Raw genomic sequence first — 22,630 nt, forward strand, 5'->3', positions numbered from 1 at the left:
TTATGTCAAATTTTATATAGGTAACCAACCAAGATATTATCAATATCACTACGTACCTACACGGTATTAGTATACTCACAAACTCAATGACAAGGCATTGACAAGGCATTGAGTTTGTAAGTATACTAACACCGTTGAACCTTAACCCTTTCACCGCCGTGGACTCTATAAAGCGTCTTTCATTAACTTGGCTGATACGCCTTTGATTAACTTTGTTTGTCGTATTACTTGGAAATTCACAATATTTTTTAAATCTTACAAATCGATGAAAAGCTGATGCAAGATTTTGTATGAAAACTAAAAACAAATTAACTGGCTTTTGATTTGTTCGTTTTAACTATAGAGATTCCGTGGAAGAGCTTTTGGGCTAATTAACCTTACGTCCCTATACAACAGTAGAAATCTGTTATAATTTCGTGCTTACCTATTCGCCAAATGATTGTAATTAGTTACAGGTTTCTTACCACCGTGTGACATCATATTATTTTTTATAATATCAAGTGACGGGACGAACAGGTCGTGCGCCTGATGTAAGCTACACACCTGTCCATAAAAGTTGCAGTGCCACTCAGAGCTTTAAATAGCAAAGATCTGAGGGGCACTGGCACTGCGCCAGTCACCCTGAGACATAATTTGACAAGTCCCACGTGCCTGTAATTTCACCAGCACCCTTCCAAGCCGGAATGCAGCAATGCTAACATTACTGCTTGGCGGCAGAAATAGGTAAGGCGGCAGTACTTCCCTGGACGAACTCTTTCACGCCCCTCTCTACTGCTGCTAAACATTTTTAAAAGAACCCCTAATTTTAATTGAAATTTAACTATAGAAATAACACAAGAATATTTTAATATTTATTTTATTTTATTAAGTACGGATTTATAGTAGCATTTTATGTTCAGTTATGTTCTTATTTGCCTTAGGAGAATTTAATTAATAAAAGGTGGAAATTGGGTCATAAAAAAATAGTTTTTGTCAGTGGCGGTCAAAAGGAAGGAAATATTGCCTTAACAAAATTTATTATTATTATTATTATTATTAGAAATAAAATAAGAATGAACGAAGAATAAATAAATAAAATTGTAAATGTTATGCAAACAAAATTATTCCAAAAGTGCTGCCAATCAAAGATTCTTGGCCATCAATTATATTGCAACTTCGAATTGGCCATGTTACCAAACATCGGACAATACTGCGAATATGGTTACCCTGACCGTAAAAGTCCCTTGCGGCCATTTGTCGAGCTTGCACTAACCCAGCCCTCCCTAAGGGCTCGTTACCGCCCTCATCCCGCGACTACGCGCCTATTTGAGACGTTCAATTTACAAACACGAGTATGATCACTACATAGTTACTACTTTTACTTTTTTTAATACCTTCCAACTTTATTCCAATTTAATTTAATCTCTTTATTAAGATGTTCGAGTTAATGACTTACCAATAAAATATCAAAGTACCTAAACGAATGAAGTATCATTAAAATCGTCAAGATTTTAAATTAACTTATTCGTGTACCGTGTTAAAAATTGAAATATAAATTAAATAAATAACGCACACACTCAACATAGCTCCGCACTAGAGAAACCTTGGATCGCGGGTGTCATGGACATACACATAGACAACCACAAATTACATTTCAACTTACGAGAGAAATAAATGGAGGCCATACAAATATTTCTCCCGGCACGGGAATCGCGCCCCGGGCCTCTGCATAGCAGTCCGACATGGTAACCGTTCGGCCACGGAGGCAGTTCATTATTAAATAAACGGCTTCCTTTGCAATTTGATTTTATAGTATAGATTTGAATGGGGAATAAAGGATTTGATGACGCGCTTAAAAAACCTCATCTGCCTATTTACATAACTGTATAATGGTGTTTATATAATCTCACAAATCTACACATTTCTGGGTTCTTTCTCTATCAATTTATTATATTTTGGTTGAAATATGCCTATTATTGATTCGTGATATAATGTTCCCTTTTTGGTTTTAAATAAAGAGAAAATTTGTACGTACGTCCTTAATTGTTTGACCACAAAAGCAAAGTGTTTGCAGGGAAATACGGTAATAATTTGCGCGAGGCCGCATTACCACAACGAACCACATGAAAATGAAGTGACAATTCAGAATGTATTATCGTCAAGTACAATTCTGGAAGCGTTGTGTAAGATTTTTTCAGGTCTTGAAAACCGAGACAGCGATGTCGATCGTGTTTTGCTTCTCCGCACATCACTACAAAATGGAGTAGCTTGTTACGAAAAACTTTTGCAAGAACGCAAACAAAATGCGACCCTAAAAACTTTAGACAACTATTTCACAAAAAAGTGAAATAGTTAACCAAGGTCTCATTTCTTTCTGCAGCTTGATTTGATTGCCTCTCCCGATCGGAAACTGCGTCTTTTCCGAGTCTAGGCGCATAATTGCGATTCAATACTGGCTGATGGGAGATTTTTGACATTTCTTATCGGAACAATAGTTGATTTAACTCACAAATTAGAAAGATATCAGGTTCATCTTCTCGCTCAGAAACCCATCTGATTTCGAGACTACCCGATCGGATCCATTTCGATTTGAATCAAAATCAGAACGCTGAAATAGTTTTCAAAGGTTTTTTAACAAACACAAATAAAGCACGTTCGTTACAATATTTACCTTGTTATTCGATCATACCTCGTTCTATCCTTGGTAGCAGTCGTTTGGTTAAGTTAGAGACACTTAGGGCGGCCAAAAATCTATGACATCGGCGGGCGTTTTACGCGAATTTAGCTTAACGCGATTTTGTCTCGCGTAAAGCGGCGTACTTGGTACTTGGTACTTGGTGCAACGGGCTGGTATCCGCAACTCGATTGTATCCGTAAAGCGGGGCATTACTGTAGAGATCTTTCATGTCTTTATGTCAGACTCAAATTAGAAAATGTTATTGATAGAGACCCTGGAAACAAAATTGTGTTTCATGGTGAATTCAAGAAGGGATAAATAGAAACAACAAAGAACTATTTAAAAATGAATCAGCTGCCACGAATGTTGTCACCTAAACAAAAATGCAATAATTTTTTTTCTATAGTTTGTTTTACAAGATTATTATATGATTTACTTCGTAAATGGTATACCATGTGTGTACTTAGGTACCAGCAGAAATTTTATTATAGAAGCGCTGACAATGTAGGTACTTTAAAAGAATTTGCGAGTATATGAAGACGGTTGTAAACTGCTTACGAGACGTGACGTAAGATTAATATTACATCTATCGCTATTCGTCAAGGACAAAATAATAAGATCTTTAAATAATAACGCACACACTCATTAATAGCAATAATAATTACAAAAGTAATCAAAATAATCAAATAGCTAACTGTCTCTTTCCGACTCATTGCTTGCGTAAAAGATTGAACGAGATCCATCACGTCAATTTCAATTGTTTGAAGCACAAGCGTTTGAAATATTTAGAATAAAAATTTCATAGAGTCGCTTTGATGCTAATGTTAATATTAAAATATTTTTTAATACATGTTAGTAATACTTTCAAATATTGTAGTACTCTTTCTACGGCTCGGGGTTACGAATCAGAGGACTGAAAATACATTTGCCCGAAATAACGTTTGCATGAACTTCCATAATCCCGAAAGTATTTTTTTGGGTTTTTCGGGAGAAATATGTGTATGGCCTACATTTATTTCTCTCGAGAGTTTGGGTGTAAACTGTGGTCGTCTATATGTATATCCATGGCAGCCGCGACACAGGGTTTCCCTAATGCGGGGCAATGTTGAGTGTGTGCGTTGTCATAATTATTATTATTAGATAATACCTAACTGTGTATTTTGAAAAGCGTTTCTCCTGGGCAATCAATATCGCGCATTTTAATTTTGTAATTATCTCACGACGGCAAATACCCTACTACCGTCATAGCCGTACTTTTTCAACCACAAGAAACATTTGCAAGAACTATGAGCAGTACGACTATGCCTGTTGATGGAATCAACCGTTGTCAGTGATAAACCGTAGTAATTATATTGAATCAATGTAAGCACTACGGCATATAGAAAAGTGGTGACGTTTTTGAGCGCAGTATAATTTCAGTACTATGCACGAACGGGTTAAGAAAATGGTAAGAAAAGAAAGGAAACCAGAGCTGATGCAAGCTTGATAAAAGACCATAATATTAAAGCTTTGGTATGAGATTACATCAATGAGTAAACTGTGCATAGAAAGGAGAGAATGCAGGAATTTATCCAGGAAACATAGCTTGAACTTAAGAAGAATGTGACAAGTATTAACAGAGAACAGTTTACATCGCCAAAATGCATTAAAAATCAAAAGTTGGATGAATGACAAAATATACCAACTTAAGAAACAAAGAAGGTAATTGAAGCAGACTGACAATGCAAATTAAATACGATTTTTTTTAAAGTTTAAGCAATTTGTAACTTTCACATGCAAACATTGCATAATAATACAAATAGTACAACCTTGATAGCCTAACGGTTTGCACTGTGGGCACTGGATGAGAAGTTCCCGGGTTCGATACCAGTAGTTTTTATATAATATCAAGTGACGGGACGAACAAGTCGTGCGCCTGATGGTAAACTACACCCCTATCCATAACAGTTGCGGTGCCAATCAGAGCTTAAAGCTCGCAAAGATTTGAGGGGCACTGCCACTGCGCCCGTCACCCCGAGACATATGATGACAAGTCCCATTTGCCTGTAATTTCACCAGCACCCTTACCCTTCAAAACCGGAACACAGTAATGCTGACATTACTGCTTGGCGGCAGAAATAGGCAAGGTGGCAGTACTTCCCTGGACGAACTCTTTCACAAGGAGCTCTACTGCTACTATAATACTATAAAAAGAGAACTCGTGTTCTACAAATAAACTTACTTATCTTAAAACCTTTAGTGGTCTACTCTTGCTTTTCGCTATCAACACAATCTTGCTTTTCGCTATCAACACAACGCTGCAAGCTCTTTTTAACATAAAATGTGCTTATGTTTTTTTTACGACTACGTAAGCTTCAAACTTCAAATTAAAAAGCATTTGAGTGAAAAGCGTTTCAAATAGCACGCTTTTTTATAAAAAGCACAGCGATTTAACGTTTAAAAAAATAACCAGTTTTTCCCATCTCTAATGACAACACAGAATAGTAAGTACCTATCACTGAATAAACTATAATGCATAACAGACGGCCTTATTGCTAAGTTAAGTAGCAATGTAAGTAGCAGTAACATGTGCCTATATAAATATCTACCTAAAAATACAACTGTATATACAAGGTTCAGTGCTTTATTTCTACCTATGAAATCTCGGTAAAGAAGCAGGTTATTTAGATACACTACTACCTACCTACAAATCATTTTGTTTTCATAGTTGATAGGTACATGTCAGGTTTTGTTACGTATTCTGCGAGAGACGCATCTTGCGGGATCGTGGCTAATTTATACTTCCCCCGCACTCGATACAAGTGACATATAAATGTCGGTTTTGTTTCCCTTTACCCGGGATTTAGAGTCGCACTGGCGAAGGGGGACGTGAAACAAACGCGTGCTTCGTGATCAATTTGTGTTCTTGCGGCGAAATACCTCGCACCAATGTCTCTTGCGATTTCTGCGTAAGTATTTATTCACACGGTGTGGGAAATTGTACAAGTCACGTACATTATGTAAAAAGGGCGTCTTTAAATGCTGAATTTGTTGCTACCTCGAATGGTTTCCTATCCTAGGCATTTTACAAACGTGTAAATGCGGGGGTTACGGCGTCTCCTAGTGTCATTTTCAAGCGTTAGTACCTATATGTCCAATAGGTATATTATTTTGTTTGTGCTACTAATACTAATAAACAAACTGTTATTGATTTAAATCTAAAAATTAGAGTTATTAAAAAAATAGGTAGGTACTTGTTTATCGCTCATTATAGCCGCAACACTTACTTCACCTAGCTTGCATTTTAGTTAGGTACATTTATAGGTAGGGGAGAGCGGGGCTGAACGTTCCGATTTTCAAATAACTTGCAGTTTTATACTGAAAATGAAGGATTTGATTTTCAACATGTGGAAATGTTGAACAAATGTTTATCGCTTTTTGTAATAGTATAGTCACTTCTACTGATCTCTCAATAGTCTTTTTCATAGAGGCAAATTTTTGATAAATTTCGGAGCGGAATATTCAGCCCCGCTTTGGGGCGCGTTGTTCCGCCTTTGAGGCAAATCGTTCCGCCTACATTATGACAGAATAACAAAAATTTTCCTAAATAAAACCACCTATTTTATAGTTGTACGTATGTAATGTTTATATTATGCACAACTAACTTAAAAAAAAATAACTACTTTCTTATTCATCAGGAATATTACTCATCGCTCATTTCTTCATCTGAACCACAGTTGAGACACACATAAGTGACTCTATCATCTTGCCTAAATATTTGACATGAGCCCGTTTGTAGTTTGGCATCCTTAAAACAAAGAAAAATGGTCATGAGAATTTTAAATATGATTGCAGGTCAATTGGGGAAGTTGTTCCTAGGAACAACCAGCCCCTCAAGGGAGGAACTTATAGCCCCAAATTACGTTTTTATACGAAGACTGACATACTGGCAAAGTAATAGAATCAATCAAAAAAATACTCAAACAATAAGATTCGTCACTAATTAATGTCACTACTATTTAGAAAAGTTACGTATGGATTGGCCCATAATCAACAGACAGACCAAACAATTTAAACAAGAAAAAATTTACTTACGTTATATTTTGACAGCTCCACGCACATAGCCACACGTCGTCGCCGGAGTAATTTAAAATGGCTGCCGACAAGACGCATCAACTGACGATTTAACGACGCGCTTCACATGTGTTGCTACATATTTTCCTTGCAAAGTTATTGCTGTGAGAAGAACTTACCCCGGGAACTACCAGCCCCGGTCTCCCCTACAGGGTAAAAAGCATGTTAATCTTTACATTTCAAATTTAAATTCAACTCTATGTGGAGACCGGGGCTGGTAGTTCCCAGGGTAAGTTGTTCTCACAGCAATAACTTTGCAAGGAAAATATGTAGCAATACATGTGAAGCGCGTCGTTAAAGCGTCCGGTGATGCGTCTTGCCGGCAGCCATTTCAGTAACTCCGGCGACGACGTGTGGCTAAGTGTGTGGCTATGTGCGTGGAGCTGTCATAAAATATCACGTAAGTAAATTTTTTCTTGTTTAAATTTTTTGGCCTGTCTTTGTTTATTGTGGGCTGATTCATACGTAACTTTTCTAAATCGTAGTGACATTAGTAAGGAATCTTATTGTTTGAGTACTTTTTTGATTCATTCTATTACTTTGCCGGTATGTCAGTCTTCGTGTAAAACGTAATTTGGGGCTATAAGTTCCTTCCTCGAGGGGCTGATTGTTCCTAGGAACAACTTCCCCAATTGACCTGCAGTCATACTTAAAATTTTTATGACCATTTTTCTCTGTTTTAAGGATGCCAAACTACAAACGGGCTCATATCAAATATTTAGACAAGATAATAGAGTCACTTATGTGTGTCTCAACTGTGATTCAGATGAAGGAATAAGGGATGAATAATATTACTGATGAATAAGAATGTAGTTTTTTTTTAAGTTAGTTGTGCATAATATAAACATTACATACGTACAATTATAAAATAGGTGGTTTTATGTAAGAAAATCTTTGTTATTCTGTCATAATCTAGGCGGAACAATTTGCCTCAAAGGCGGAACAACGCACCCCAAAGCGGGGCTGAATGTTCCGCTCCGAAATTTGTCAAAAATTTGCCTCTATGAAAAAGACTATTGAGATATTAGTAGAAGTGACTATACCATTACAAAAAGCGATAAACATTTGTTCAACTTTCCACATGTTGAAAATCAAATCCTTCATTTTCAGTATAAAACTGCAAGTTATTTGAAAATCGGAACGTTCAGCCCCGCTCTCCCCTACTTCCCTGGACGAACTCTTTCACAAAGAGCTCTACTAATATTATTACTAACTTCATTATAGTCACTTGGTCAGCTGAAACAAGTTCTCAAAGAAAATATGTTGTTTAAATTTTACTAATTAAAATATCATACTCGAGATAACTCGATCTAATGACCTCTGGTAATATAAACAACGTACGATAATAAATACGAAGAGATAACTCGAGTAAAACGCATAGTTACTGTGTTACACGTCAAAAAGGCACGATAAATATGGCTTTACTAAATATATCTCAAATAAATTCTTTAGCCGACGATCAATTTGTGTCTATATTTGGTAATGTGATAGAACTGTGTCCGGATGCAGCTGTGCAAGTGAAAAAGAAAGGCCCGTTTCGGACTGTGTCCGAACTTTGTGAGGCGTTTCATAAATATTTGGACGACCTCACCGAAGAAGGTAAGCCATTAAGCAAAGTAACTTCGTATCTATACATAATAACTTGTTACTTTCGTATTTTACCGTCAAGAGGCAATTGAAAGAAGAAAAGGTAAGGTGGGTTCGGTACTTTACATGACGTACCGACGCAGAAATTTATAAGAAGAAAAAGATGAAAGGCAAACGTGGACGGAAAAGACAGAGAAGATGCTATTTGAACCAAGTAAAACAGAAGGCTTACATCGCGTCGTTTTTGGAATATGAATGGTCTCTCAATACATGAGGGTGTGCGTAAAAAAAACAAAAACTACGTCCAATATGAGATACTGCTCGCAACGCCGCTGCGACGACAGATACTCAACCTACGCGTTGGACATGACATAATTGCGTTTACTACACTGACAAAAGCCTGGCTTTTCAATTCAAGAAGTATCACGTTATCTGTCTTTACAAGAGGTGACGCCTCTATTAAGTATAATTATCTATTAGAATATATATCTAGAGGGCTGTAATACAGTTTTGAAAAACGTTTTCCAGCGCAAACTTAATGCAGTTTACGCTCTCCTGCGATAAAATAAAATGCGCACGATGTCATCATTCCATGTACAGTCAACAGCACATCAAACTATACACTTTTGTTAGAATACGCCTCCAGCGCAACAGAACAAGATGGGTCAATATACCGTTCTGTACTTTTCTATTTCATCCTCAATTGTGTTACCTATATAATTAATATTTTCTAGGACTATGAGAAGGTTTACTGTTCTGGCCCTGTACAATCGTTCTCCGTCCGAAACACAGACCTAGGATTACGGGCGCTATAGATCCGTGGTCCGGAAATAAGTAATACACGACCAAACTAAAAGACGCCTAATGCTAATGAAGTTTCATGCTTGACATTATCTTTTATAAATGGTTGAATATTACTTATTTGACAGTAGGTAATTGTTTCGGTTCGGAGCACGGGAGTGTTTCGGATCCATGATTGATGGTTTGCGCTTTTCATCCCATCTTCACATTTACCTAAGCACCATTGTATGTACCTACTTAAAACATTTTTTTACCAGGAAAACTTAGCATCTTGAAGTTGCATCCTGACTTGGCTGGGAATTTAACAAGGTTGAGCGAGCTGACGCGAGAATCTGCCGGAGAGCAGCGAAGTGCGGGACTGACCGAACTCTCTGATTGGCACGTCAATGTCATCCAATCTAGCAATCAAAGGTAACGTTTATGACGCCTATTAACGTTCGACATATCTCCAATGAGAAGAAAGTAGTGTTCATTAGTGTCGTATTAACGAAAAGTGGCAGACGACCTTGCAAATACGACATGACTATCGACTGTATCAGAAATCTAATAGAATAAATAGTAGATACCCCTCAAGAACCTACAAACCAAGTTTATTATGTAAACTCACTCTTTCTCGGTAGTTTTACTATGTCATGCAAATTCTATTATTATACGCTGCCGTGTGAATCCCATTATGTATGTAAGACCGTTCTAAGAATAGATTTTTATGGTCATTCTTTGGATTTAAATTTTATTAGAGAGGCCTGTGTTCAAGCTGAAAGTTGTGGTGACGGATTCGCCAGCAAAAATATTAGTTTCCCAGAAAACTAAAATAGCGGCCACAGCTCCCTCTAGGGCGTAAGGCACAAACAACGTAGTAACGAGAAGGCGTGTTTCGGATCATATTTTCCAACTCAGCCATTACAGTTTCCGGTAATACCGCTAGATGGAGTACGAGTACTTTGTAATAAAATATCCTCTTACAGATACAAAACGAAGTTTGGATTTCCTTTCATAATTTGCGCTAGAGAAAATAAATTTCAATCAATTATTGAAGGTCTGCAGCATCGGTATGATAATACACGCGAACAAGAGATTGCCACCGGCATCAATGAGGTGAAGAAAATATGCAAGCTAAGAATACTGGATATTGCTCAATTGGACTGAGTTGACCTGATAAACCACTTACATTTCGGCCTCTGCTAAGCTGTGAAATTTCTTGAACGCCTGATGCCCGAACATGAATGTTAAAAGTAACATAAGACATTTATTCCTAGCTTAGCTTGTACAGCTGAAAATTCATCAAAAAAATGCTAATAAATATTAAAAGTCACCTAATTGTCTACAATTACCATGTACATTCTATAAGGATGCTATGATGAGAAAATATTTAATGTGTTTAAAGTATTCTTAAAGTTCTTAAATCAATTTCTTTTACTCATTTTCCTTAACTGTAACACACAGCTCAATTTATATTGCTCTTGCCGGAACAGAATGGAAGCGACTTTTTGTAACCCTAGGAATAATGAAATTTATGCCAATTGTGTAACATACACAAGCCAAAAAACAGGCATGCGTTTCTCCAGAGAATTATCTCAGAGTCTCGGGAAATCCGGCAGCTGCGAATCATATCTAGTTTGTACTTTACACAATTGACGAAGTTTATTATACTATGCACAGATGGCTGCACATTGACAGATCTTGGTCCATTGCAATGGAGGCGATAATCGAACAAAAGTGTGTAGCTTGATGTGCTGTTGACTGTACAATTTCGTTAGAAAAATTAACTTGAAATTCTGTTCTGAAGCAAAGTATATTAAGCCTAAAGCAGTATGTGACATTCTAGCAAAACCTATTATTTTTATTATTACAATCCAAATACGTATTTTATGTAGAAGATATTATTTTAATAAAGAACAAAATATGTCATTACAAAAAGCAATTTATTTAAACAGTACTCCAGAGATTATGGTAGAAGACTTAACTATCTTATAGTAGGCCAAAAGATCTCTCCATCACCGCATGAGGTTGTACACCAACTTCAGAAAGATCCCTCGGGTTAAGAATATCTTCAAAACCAATATCAAGGTAGCGACCTGTTAAGACTTCCATCTGCAGGTTAGAGCTGGGCAGGAATGGTAAGCGGCCAACCTGGATTAAGGAAATATATAATCACCACAGAGTTGCATTTTCTAAATAATAAATAGTATGACCCTAACTTCATAATCTGCTTTCATTTAAAATTTGAATTTTTGTTCAGGATAGCAAAAAATAGAAATTGGGTAGAAACTATAACAAAAAAAATTTTTTTAATCTGTCATCCATTCGAGAAACACACAGTGTCCCTAACAATTATGATTTTTTAAGTTTATACTTTTTTATAACTTTAATTTTTTTTTAATTTGTGGATGAAAACACAGCTGTATGTTAGGGCACAGGATGGTTCTAGGAAGTGTCCTTTACAATTATGGTACTGTAGTGACAGTACCATAATTGTTGGAGCCGCGGTGTGTCTCTAGCGAGTGTATGCATGACAGGTTAACATTCTTAAGGCAATATCAAACTGTTACTATTTTCATTAGATCCATTTTTATACTGAGATACGCATTGTTGGGCAAGTAAAGTACATTTTTAAATTGTAGTTAACTTTTGACAATTACCTTGTAATATAGAATGTAACGGGAATAAAAAACTCACCTTAGAGCAAAATTTTTTTTCCATAGTTAGCTTTAAGGGTGCATGGAGACCTTGTATATTGCGGAGCATGGCCATATTCATCTTTTCCTCATTTAAGTGGTACTGGAAGCAGTAATTTTACAATCAAATACTATACTATGCATATTTACAAAAGTAAAGCATCAGGGTTATTCGAGTTACATGGAAGTTCACAATAATAATTGCATTGAGAGAGGGAGCTCCCTCCACTTGTGAAAAGTTTTACAGTAGAACTGATGAGTTTCTTAAAGTGTTTGCTGTAGGTACCCCATAATTAAATTTACAAAAATTGATCTCCTAATTTCATTGAAAATTGGGATTGTTTACTTAGCAGTGGGTACACTGCGACTGCGACTTCAGTTATGAATTCACAAAACTTACGTTACGTTCTGACGCCTCCAAAGGGTGAACTGTGCCCAATTTCGGCCTGGCTGCACCGACACCGGCGACGAACGGGTCTGGAACGCCGTACGGCCCTTCGCGTATTTTAACGTTGCCCACATGTTCTGGCTTAACTTTCACAGAAGGCAGGCCAAAACTCTGTAAATTATAACACAAAAATATATAAAATGCATCATATTACACACGGTCATAATTGTTATAGGTAGAATGAAGAAAAAGGTCAATTACAACCTAAAAAGCTCACCATTTTTAATTTTTACACCGAATATCTGTTTTAAGTGGTAGCAGTAATCGTCCGCTGTACTGGCACGTTTATTAAAGTAAATAAATACAGTAAAATATTTTAAATTGCAGAAAACTACAAATATTACAATGCAGAAAATTCAACAACACAATTTTTAATCAGCGATAAAATGACAAATCAAATTTTGTGATTTGTTGCCATATTTTGTATTTTTTTCTTCGCAAGCCAGCGCAGATTGGGGTGCAAATTTGCCAGCAGCCATAGCTTAAATACTTTACTAAACTTTGATTTCTATTATACAACAAATGCAGTGACATTATTTTTGTCGACACCTCTCCACGGTTCCCTTAGGGTCGTATTCCAGAACTCTACTCAATGCTCAAGTCAGGATTTGAGTATGATTTCTAGTTTTTTCCATCCTCTAAGTTTCTAGTGCTATATAAATCATACTCAAGTCCTGACTTGAGCATTGATTAGAGTTCTGGAATACGACAATTAGACTATTCCTTTAGTTTTTTCCATCCTCTAAGATGATTCTTCACAAAATCGATATTTTTTGCACGAAACATATTAAAAAACTTTTGATTTGATTATTTTAATATCTGTGATTTGAACTTAGAGGATGGAAAAAAATAAAGGGATTTTGAGGGTCATATTCCAGAACTCTACTCAATGCTCAAGTCGGGACTTGAGCAGACTTGAGTATGATTTCAAGCACTGGAAATACGACCCTAATGGCAAGGAGTTGAGTATGATTTCTAGTGCATTAAATCATTCTCAAGTCCTGGCTTGAACATTGAGTGGAGTTCTAGAATACGACGCTCAAATATTAATTAAAAAAACATTTAATTTCAAATGGCAACGTATCGTAAGAATCGAAAAAAATAAAAGGTTTTTCTCATGTTTTTATTTTGTTGTTGATTAAGTAAGTTTAGCATTAAACGTTGTTTATTAGTATTGTACTTAACACATATCGCAAAATATTGATCAATTTGATTGTTGCCAGAGATGGGTAAGCACTTGGATTTACTCGGCGAAAATATTTGTAAGTCGAGTTTTGTTGAAATGTTATTATTATTATTAGAGAATGATTATCGCTTGAAAATCGCATTGAAATGAATTTATACAAAAACTCTATCGTATACACTTGAATCGATTTTCATTAAAATCAAATCGTCAATCGAACATCACTTGCTACTAGGGATGCACATGACGATTCGATTTTAATGAAAATGTGGCAACTCTACAAAATACCTACCGGTACAGTTGCCACTTTTTCTCATATAATAAAGATTTTTTTTGTTATACCAAATTCCGTATTCGCCGTTTTCTCCCACGATTTTGAGAAGAAATGAGTTAAAACCTGTATGGGTTGATTTGGTTCTAACCCATTGCCCAAGTTTGTTGCCAATTAGTCTGCTGGCAACACTGCTTTTTGCTGTAAATTTTTTTGGCTCAAAAATAAAGTACCCAAAGCCGTAAAATACCAAATATGAAATCCACAGACAAGACATATATCTAGAAAAGCGCCGCAAGTGTACGTACTTCGTGTGCCCAAAGTAAGTGAAATTCACTTACTTGCCGCTGCTACACTTTAGAACGCGCTCGACCGTTATCTTGGATAAACACCATTCGAAAACGCGCAAAATGCATAATTGTGCCATTATAAACTGCAAAAGCACCATAACTGTGGGTAAACGGGTAAACAGGGAAGTTTCCTTCCACGGGCAAGTGATTTTGTAAGAAGATGAATAATTTAATTTAAAAACAATTCTTTTGGTTTTATACGAATTTCAAGAAAACAAAATATGCAACTCAGTGTATGCCTTTTTGTATTACATTGCGGCTTTTACTTGGTGCGATATATTTCAGATCCTTTGTTAATACGCCATGCATATCGAACGAATGCACTTTTGCATAATGCATTCAATTTCTGTGGTACGGCCGCTTGTACATTTTTTTTGGCCAAATTTAACATATACGTTGGGCAACATTGTTCTCGATTCTGATCGATTTTACCTTAGCATTGACTTACAATTATATGGACCGACGTTCGAGGTCCGAGGTCCGCGCTAAAAAGTATCCGAACTTATAGGGAGTTAAAATCGTATGCAGAGCGTCATTCACGCTTTAGTCTTCGTTTGTTCTACTGACAGCGAAGCAAGCAAAATTAGACAGTACTGCGATGACATTATAATTTAAATTCAACGTTTTAGCTTTTTCATATTCCTTTACATGTCACTACGTTTAAATAGGTTGACTTGGGACATTTCTTTCGTGGTTTTTGTTATAGACCCGTCGTCCATTTATTTGTAAGTCAATGGACCTTAGCAATATTATAAAAATATTCTATAACTCTTTTATTATGACGTGTCGTTTTTTTTCAGTTTTGTAGTATCTATTATCAGTAGTATCTGTAATTTCGATAATTTTTGCAGCACGTTGTTGCCTCGAATGTCCGAATATTTTTTTAAATTATTTACAATTACGGGTAATACAAAAAAATATATAACGCAAAGAATTAACTGTGCCCTGTCTTTACAAGAACCTGGAGTTGGTCATACGTATAAGTTCGTTGCTTTCGAGGACGAATGTGGTCTAGTTTATCCCATCTAAGATGCTATCCAAATATGCAGAGTAGCAGAGTTAGGAATCCGAGAAATAATAAACAAATAACAATAATTTCACACGAGGCCATCACTAAGTAAACCTCTTCTGATTAATAAGATGTAACCATATTTTGTCAGTAGTAACATTTTCATTTGTCTTGCCATTCATCAATTACCAAACGGAAAACCATCTAGTAATTAAATCAGTCCCAAGTTCATATATTGAGGTGCGTTTTCATTATTTAAGTTAATCAATAAGATCTTCTATTACAAAAAGGTGTTATTATATATGCTTATTTTACTGGAATCACAATAATTTTAATATTTGAAGTCGATTAAAAAAGAAAGTCTGAATTTTTTTAAAGCAAAATAAAGTACTAAACTATCTTATTCTAATATTTTTCTACTATATTAATATTGCGACAACTTGTAATCAACAAATACTTGAACAAAAATTATTCTATTTAGAATCGATTAATTGAATGGAATACGCGTGTTTACGCGTATTTCGTTCAATCAATCGATCGAAAAACACTTAGTTGGTGCTTCTATGCTTCAGAACAAGGACGAAGGTGGTCCAGTTTATCCCACCAAAGATGCTATCCAAATATGCAGAGTAGCAGAGTTAGAAATCCGAGAAATCATGATCAAATCACAAAAACTTTACACGAGGCTGACATTAAGTAAACCTTAAGTTACTTTAGTAAGATTTTAGACGTTTTGTCAGCAGTAATATTTTCAGTTGTCTTGCCATTCACCAATTTGATCAATCACCGACGAAAAACCTTCTAGTAAATTTAATTAAGGCAGTTGCAAGTTCCTATATTCACGTGGTTTTCATTATTTAAGTCAATCGATATTTGTAATAGATCTTCTATTACAAAAAGTCAGTTATATAATAAGCTTATACTATTTTAAGGACAATAATTTTAATATTTGAAGTTGATTAAAAATTAAAGTTTAAATTATTGAGTAATCAATTTTGTTTTTAACTTTTAATAAAGGACATAACTATCTTGTTTCGGTATTTTTCTGCTGTTGTGTGTTTAATTTTTCACGATTACTTGTAATCAACGAATACTTGAATCGATTAATTGAATGGGATACGTGTATTCCGTTCAATCAATCGATTTAGCGCGGAAGGAGGTTTCCCATCACTAAAGAGTTCTTGTGACGTCATGGCGGATACCTAAATAATTTTTTTATTTATAATTTTGGCTTGGATACAAGTCCTTTGAGCTACGTCATCGTTTAATTATGTTTCTGTAAATATGGCCGCCACATAGAGAATAGGCAATTTGAGGCGGCGTGCTTGGATTGACTCGGGATTCCTTAGAACGGGCCGATACGGGTATTTTAGTTCGAGATTCGTATAATTTCGCGTTTTATTCTGCGATTAAAGCACAATAGCACTATCCTATTCCACTTTAAACTAGATTTCACAAAATAATTGAAAATCAAAATAAAAACAACACTTTTCCTTCCTCTCTCCGGATCCGTTTCCAAAATTCCTTAACATACGAAAAGGTTTCCCTGTTTTTAAATGAAGTTAATTTTTCTTGTCATCATTCGTTTCAACGCTCACCACGGAAGGCCAAAAACAAAAAAAAAAACAAAAAAAATATTTTCTTGTGTCACTGTCATTTTTGGTGTCGGCAACATTCCCTAGTTCGAGTTTATGGGTATTTGTTTTGTTTTAGCCGGTGTTGATTAAAATCTTTAAAAACAACTATTGATTTATAGGAAATGTATGTTTAAAATGATTGCCCAAATAGCGTTACTAATTACTACAGTAAAGCTACTGTTCATACCATTTTAGTAAGTTTATAGTCTTCCTTGTAAAATAACCTCTTGTTACACGCTGCTAAATAATTGATTTTTATCTTTGATTTGAACTTTCAGCCATTCTACGGATTTTGAAGTGCATCGAAACTGGTTGGCGGTGACGCACAACCTCTCCTTAGACCGGTGGTATTATGACAAAACCTCTGAATGGACATTAGATTATCCACCTCTTTTTGCTTGGTTGGAGTATGGCCTTTCCTATATAGCGAAGATTTTCGACCCCAAAATGCTATATCTGACTAACTTGAACTATGAGTCGGATATGACCATTCTGTTCCAGAGGCTATCTGTGATTTTACTGGATTTTGTTTATATATTTAGTGTTCATAGGTAAGATTTCGCACACTAATATATTTTGTTAGACTTGTGTATTTCTACTAAATTGTGTTGTTATTTAAGTTGTTCCAGACTTGTAAGCGATGGGAAGCTTTTGGTCTTTGTATTATTAGTCACAAATCCTGGATTGCTGATGGTGGATCATATACATTTTCAGTACAATGGCTTTTTATATGGTTTCCTTTTGTTTTCCATATCCAATATGATAAGGGTAAGGTCTTATTTAACATAATTATTTTAATTCCTTATGAATAATAACAATTCAATAGAAATAAAAATCTACTGTAATAAAACCTGGAATGTGGAATTAAAATATGAATATTTTGGAAAAAGAGATTAAGAAATTGAAAAGTGGAAAATTCTTCAATAATTAAATTGTGCTTGTCCTGCCTCTATTTTTAGTTTTCATTAAGGCGATATAGGGCTGTATTAGATAGGGCTCGGAATGTGCCAATCTAATATTAATAACCATTAATTTAAGCTTCTTAAATCTATGTGGACAGAGAGGAGACTTCCCTGAGAAACAATGTTTTTTACACAGTACAGCACAAAATCAATGGATGTGATAATTTTTATGTTGTAATGAAATGTTTATTCTTACAATATCATGTTCCCGTGTCAGAGTCGTATTCAAGTTTTCTTATATTGTCATGGTTAATGAGAAGTTGCAATAGGCAGAATAAGTTTATATTTACCTAAACTTGAAGAAATATGGAGTGTGTAATACCTCCCTCTGAAATGTGAAAACAGTTGTTGTATTGTACTTTGTTTCACAGCTTTAATGTGTATCTAGTAATTACTGTACTACAGCAGTATATTTAGAAGAAAAGTTTGTAATTGCAAGTAAAAATATAACTATATTGTATTTTTGCCTTATTGGTCTGGGATTTCAGAGGTATTATCCACTCTCTGTGTATTACTTGAAATTTTATAAAATATATTCTGTCTTTTGTGATATCTGCTAATGAGGCTCTAATTATTTTAACCATTTGAGTAACCATTGAGTATATAAACAGAAATAGAGACAAAATAAGGGCCATCCGTCCCAAGTCTTGAAACAAATTAATGTCATTTCGTCTCTGGTTATATACTCGATGTGATTAACTTTCTCAAAATTCTTATTCCAATTTTATTCTTTATTACAGAGCAACTATCTACAAGCAGCATTTTGGTTTGCTATTCTACTAAATCTAAAACACATATACCTATATGTGGCACCAGTGTACATTGTCCATCTGCTAAGAGCATACTGTTTTTCCGTATCTTCAACTGATGGCATACATACACCTTGGTACTCTTTCTCTTTTATGAATTTAATCAAGCTTGGTGTTGTTGTTGTTGGAGTATTTGCAATCTCCTTTGGCCCGTTTATTCAGCATATACCACAGGTAAACCATGTTCATTCAATATGGTGTCATTTATTATAAAGTAATTTCTTGTGATATTCAAAATGTTATATTTCCAATAGTTTTAGTAAATGGCTTATAAATCTATCAGTTACAGTATAATAATAAACTTGAACATAATGTCTCATATTGTCGGTGTTTTAACATTTTCATTGAATTTTCATTGGGGAATTGAATTCAAACAAAATCAAGATTGAATTTTAAAACAGGACGTAAATATTTTTAAACAGTTGCTAAAACCTAAAACACGCTCCCCTGAAAAAATATTCGAAATGGTGCTTTGGCCCTTTCTACAAAACACTGTCGATATAATATATAGTCCACTTTTAGATGTGTAATGTTCACAGATTATCTCGAGGTTATTTCCTTTCAAAAGAGGTTTATGTCATGCGTATTGGGCGCCAAATTTCTGGGCCTTATACAACTTTGCTGACAAAATCCTACAACATTGTTGTAAGTATTTAAGAAATTAATATTTTATTAATATTTATATTTTTTGATCGGGATGCGTGGAGGGATCAGGAGGAGGCCTTTGCCCAGCAGTGGGACACATCAGGCTAAATGTATGTATGTATGTAATATTTTATGCTAAATTTTGTGAATAAACACTTTCATTACTTAGGGAGTCAGAGTAAAGAAGGGCAGATCATTCCTTTATAAATCAGAAATAAGAATGGTTTTTACTGGAGAACCCAAAGAAGTCACTCCATTTGTGTCTACTTTCTGTATTCTACCGTTAAGATATGACGAGACAAGTTCCGACGCCTTGCCATTTACACCGTAATATTCCAGCTTCCTAATAAGAGTAATATGGTCAACGCAATCAAATGCCTTTGAGAGGTCACAGAAAACACCAATAGTGTTCTGGGACTCTTCCCAAGCATCAAAGATGTGTTTTAGTCACGCTACCCCCGCATCGCTAGTCGATCTACCACTAGTAAACCCGTATTGTTCACTTTGATAAATATTATTCTTACTGAAATAGGACAGTAATTGAGTCAGCATAACCTTTTCGAATATTTTACCTTGCTGCTAGGATCAACTTTCCTACCACTTTTGAATAAGGGAATAAACCTTGCTGCATTTCATTAAATCGGGAAAAACACCGTCAACGCACCTCTTGAAAACTACAGCTAAATGTAGGGAAATTAGATCAATACCTGAGTCTGTAACTTTAGTTGATATGCCCCAGAGATCTTCAGTTTTACATGTATTGATTTAAAAGCTTTTATGATGTCTTGTGGATTAACATGACGGAAATTCGAAAGGACATCAATAGCAAGAGAAGGGGAGGAATTTAATGATTCTGTAGCGTTCACAGCAATTTCCGAAAAGACCGAGCTTGGGCTACCTTGTCTTTAGATTTTATAAGTTTGCCGTCTAATTCTAGTACTATATCTCTATCGTGTTGTTTAACCCTGCCTGATTCTTTATATATTATGATGAAAGTAGTTTTAGATTTATTTATTGATTGTCTAATTTTGTCGCTGTGAAACTTGACCTTAGCAGCTACACATACTTTTTTAAATATTTTTGAATAATTTCTAATATAAAATAAAGCTACAAATCCTGACTCGCTTAGAAAAATAGAACGCATACTTCTCGATATGGTGGAAAAAATATATTTATACCGTTATACGCGGATAGGCTCCAAGGCAAAGAATCAAATATGAGAAGACCTGAATGTGGAAAATGTAAACGAGTGATCAACGGCCTGCAAAAACTATAATACATGATTTTTGTGCATTTTTATGAGATACACCCTGGTCAATTTGCGCGGGAAGTAAAAAATGTTCGAATCTAGTCTGATCTAATCTAACTCTAGGAGTGCTTAATAATAATTTGTGATCAAAATTGGTTCTTCACCATTTTTCAATATGGCTACCATAGAAGTGTTTTTTGGCGGAAGATGACAATTTGCTCTAATTCGATTGAAAATCGGCATGTGGGGGAGTCTATGGGTGTTTAATAATAATTTGCGGTCAAAATTTATTTTTCGCCATTGTTTTATATGGCTGCCATACAATCTTTTTGGCGGCATATGGAAATTTGCTCTAATTCAGCTGAAAATCGGCATATGGGGATCTCTATGGGTGTTTAATAATAATTTGCAGTGAACATTTACTTTTTACGGCCGTAGGCCGAGGTGTAGCGGAGGGCGATGCCCTAGGTGTAGCGGAGAGCGAAGCCCGAAGCGTCCGCACGCCACCTTACGTAGGTAGTATATGGAGACTCTATTACGGTACAAGATTTCACAATTGTTCAAAATGTAAGGCATACTTCCCAATGTAGTGGAAATAAGATACTTATAGCGTTGTTGTATCTCGACCGTCTCTCTGTTAGATTCTTTTTTCTTGGAAACTATGCCAAAAAGAGATTTAAGGAAAAATACCACACAATCGCTCCAAATTTCTGATTTCAAAGTAGGGAATTTCCTGTACTATGAGTACCAGAGTAACGATAATTCTGTGGGCAATATCCAGAATACCCTGACTACAACCAATTAAAAATTTTTTTTTGGTTCAAATCAGGGATCGAATCTGGAACCTCCTCATCAAGCGCCCATTGTACTTAATCGCTGTGTCAATGAAGAGCATAAGCACACCCCGTAATCTGAAACCGACCACGCGCCGCAGCCCAACCCCACCGTAGGTGGGGTATAGGGCTCCTATTCGATAAAATTGGAATTACTATTATTAGTTTTCATAGCATATAGCTCATACAAACGAGATCTACTCTTATGAATGCCTACTGTTGCCCAGTCGTTGAATTTAGTTTCTCTATGGAAAGTTAATGTTTTTGATTTAAATTTTTTAAACATTGTCAAATTCATTTCTAATTAAACCAAATATCGTGCTATATAAAGTATATGGAACCTCCGGTATAAGGGGTAGGAAATTTAAAGTATTGCCGATATTATTTTGAAATCTAATGATTCGTTCTGTGGTAATCGGTCTGCAGAGAAATTGGTTTACCTTCTTGCTCATTTTGCAATTAAAAGAAGCTAATTGGCCACTACGGTCTGATCTTAACCAATTTATTATTGATTTAGACACGGCGTTACAAAAGATGTTATCAGTACAAATAGAAGAGGAGGCAGTGATGCGAGTTGGTTCTAAGAAAACATTAATCAAGTTAAAACTTTTAAATAAATTAATGAGTCTTACAGAAGTAGAACGGTTTTCCAACAGGTTTACGTTGAGATCTCCACATATTACTACGTTTTTTTTGGTTGGAAAAATCGACTTTAAACTATCTTCCATAATTAATTCAAACTCGTTAAAATTAGCAGAGGGGGCCTGTATATACATAAGACGACAAACTGATCCAATTCCACACATGAAATCTCAATAGTTCGTTCAGTAGAAAGATCTGTGATATCCTTACGCTCTTTAAATTTTAAGTTACGTTTAATAATAATCATAGATCCGCCTTTACTTAAGTTCCTTCTTATGAACGAATTGATTATTACATAATTTTCTATGTTGTTAATTGCTTCGTAGTCTTTCAGTCAGTGTTCTGTAACACAAAACACGTCAAGGGAAATATCGTGCAAAAAAGACTTATTTCTAATGTTTTGCCAGAATAATTAGTTTTATAGCGTTAAGTATAAAAAATTATCACAAAAATTGGGATCCCTTTGCTTGAAACAGTTAGATTTAAAGCTAAGTTAATAAAATGCGTGTAAAATTTAAACATCAGGATCTCATAGCAAAATTATTCTTTTCAGTACCCAAACTAGGAATAGAAGTAGTGAAATCAGAAGCAGCAATGACAGGCGGTTTGGTGCAAGAGTATGACCATGCAGTACTTCCATCTATAAAGCCAAGTGTGACCTTTTTCTTCACAGTGATTTCTATGGTACCTGCTCTTGTAAAGTTATGGTACCTTGGGGCAGACAGGAGATATAGGACTTTAAGTTTTGTAAGGTAAGCAG

General features: G+C 35.4%; 3 protein-coding genes across 3 annotated transcripts in view; 2 read left to right on the forward strand and 1 right to left on the reverse strand.

Annotated features, from left to right (window-relative positions):
* Window positions 1-8,145: 8,145 nt before the first annotated feature.
* On the forward strand, window positions 8,146-10,868 carry LOC113235231 (2-oxo-4-hydroxy-4-carboxy-5-ureidoimidazoline decarboxylase-like). Its single transcript, XM_026470863.1, has 3 exons — window positions 8,146-8,368; window positions 9,415-9,568; window positions 10,123-10,868. The coding sequence occupies exons 1-3, from the start codon at window positions 8,185-8,187 to the stop codon at window positions 10,301-10,303; spliced, it is 519 nt and encodes a 172-aa protein (XP_026326648.1). The 5' UTR covers window positions 8,146-8,184; the 3' UTR covers window positions 10,304-10,868.
* A 161-nt stretch (window positions 10,869-11,029) lies between these two features.
* On the reverse strand, window positions 11,030-12,583 carry LOC113235232 (proteasome maturation protein). Its single transcript, XM_026470864.1, has 4 exons — window positions 12,498-12,583; window positions 12,233-12,391; window positions 11,834-11,935; window positions 11,030-11,287 (listed from the first exon to the last, which is right to left on the reverse strand). Exons 1-4 carry the CDS (start codon window positions 12,498-12,500, stop codon window positions 11,126-11,128), a joined length of 426 nt encoding a protein of 141 aa, XP_026326649.1. The 5' UTR covers window positions 12,501-12,583; the 3' UTR covers window positions 11,030-11,125.
* A 4,177-nt stretch (window positions 12,584-16,760) lies between these two features.
* Window positions 16,761-22,630, forward strand: part of LOC113235324 (probable dolichyl pyrophosphate Glc1Man9GlcNAc2 alpha-1,3-glucosyltransferase) — a 7,195-nt gene continuing 1,325 nt past the window's right edge. Inside the window, exons 1-6 of the mRNA XM_026470986.1 lie at window positions 16,761-16,924; window positions 17,009-17,281; window positions 17,351-17,498; window positions 18,433-18,675; window positions 19,041-19,146; window positions 22,424-22,622. Coding sequence (XP_026326771.1) covers window positions 16,857-16,924; window positions 17,009-17,281; window positions 17,351-17,498; window positions 18,433-18,675; window positions 19,041-19,146; window positions 22,424-22,622 — 1,037 coding nt within the window. The 5' untranslated portion in view covers window positions 16,761-16,856. The remainder of the gene's footprint in view (window positions 16,925-17,008; window positions 17,282-17,350; window positions 17,499-18,432; window positions 18,676-19,040; window positions 19,147-22,423; window positions 22,623-22,630) is intronic.

This window comes from Hyposmocoma kahamanoa, unplaced genomic scaffold, assembly GCF_003589595.1.
Source record: "Hyposmocoma kahamanoa isolate Upper Pololo Valley unplaced genomic scaffold, ASM358959v1 87, whole genome shotgun sequence".
In the NCBI taxonomy this organism is placed as follows: domain Eukaryota; kingdom Metazoa; phylum Arthropoda; class Insecta; order Lepidoptera; family Cosmopterigidae; genus Hyposmocoma; species Hyposmocoma kahamanoa.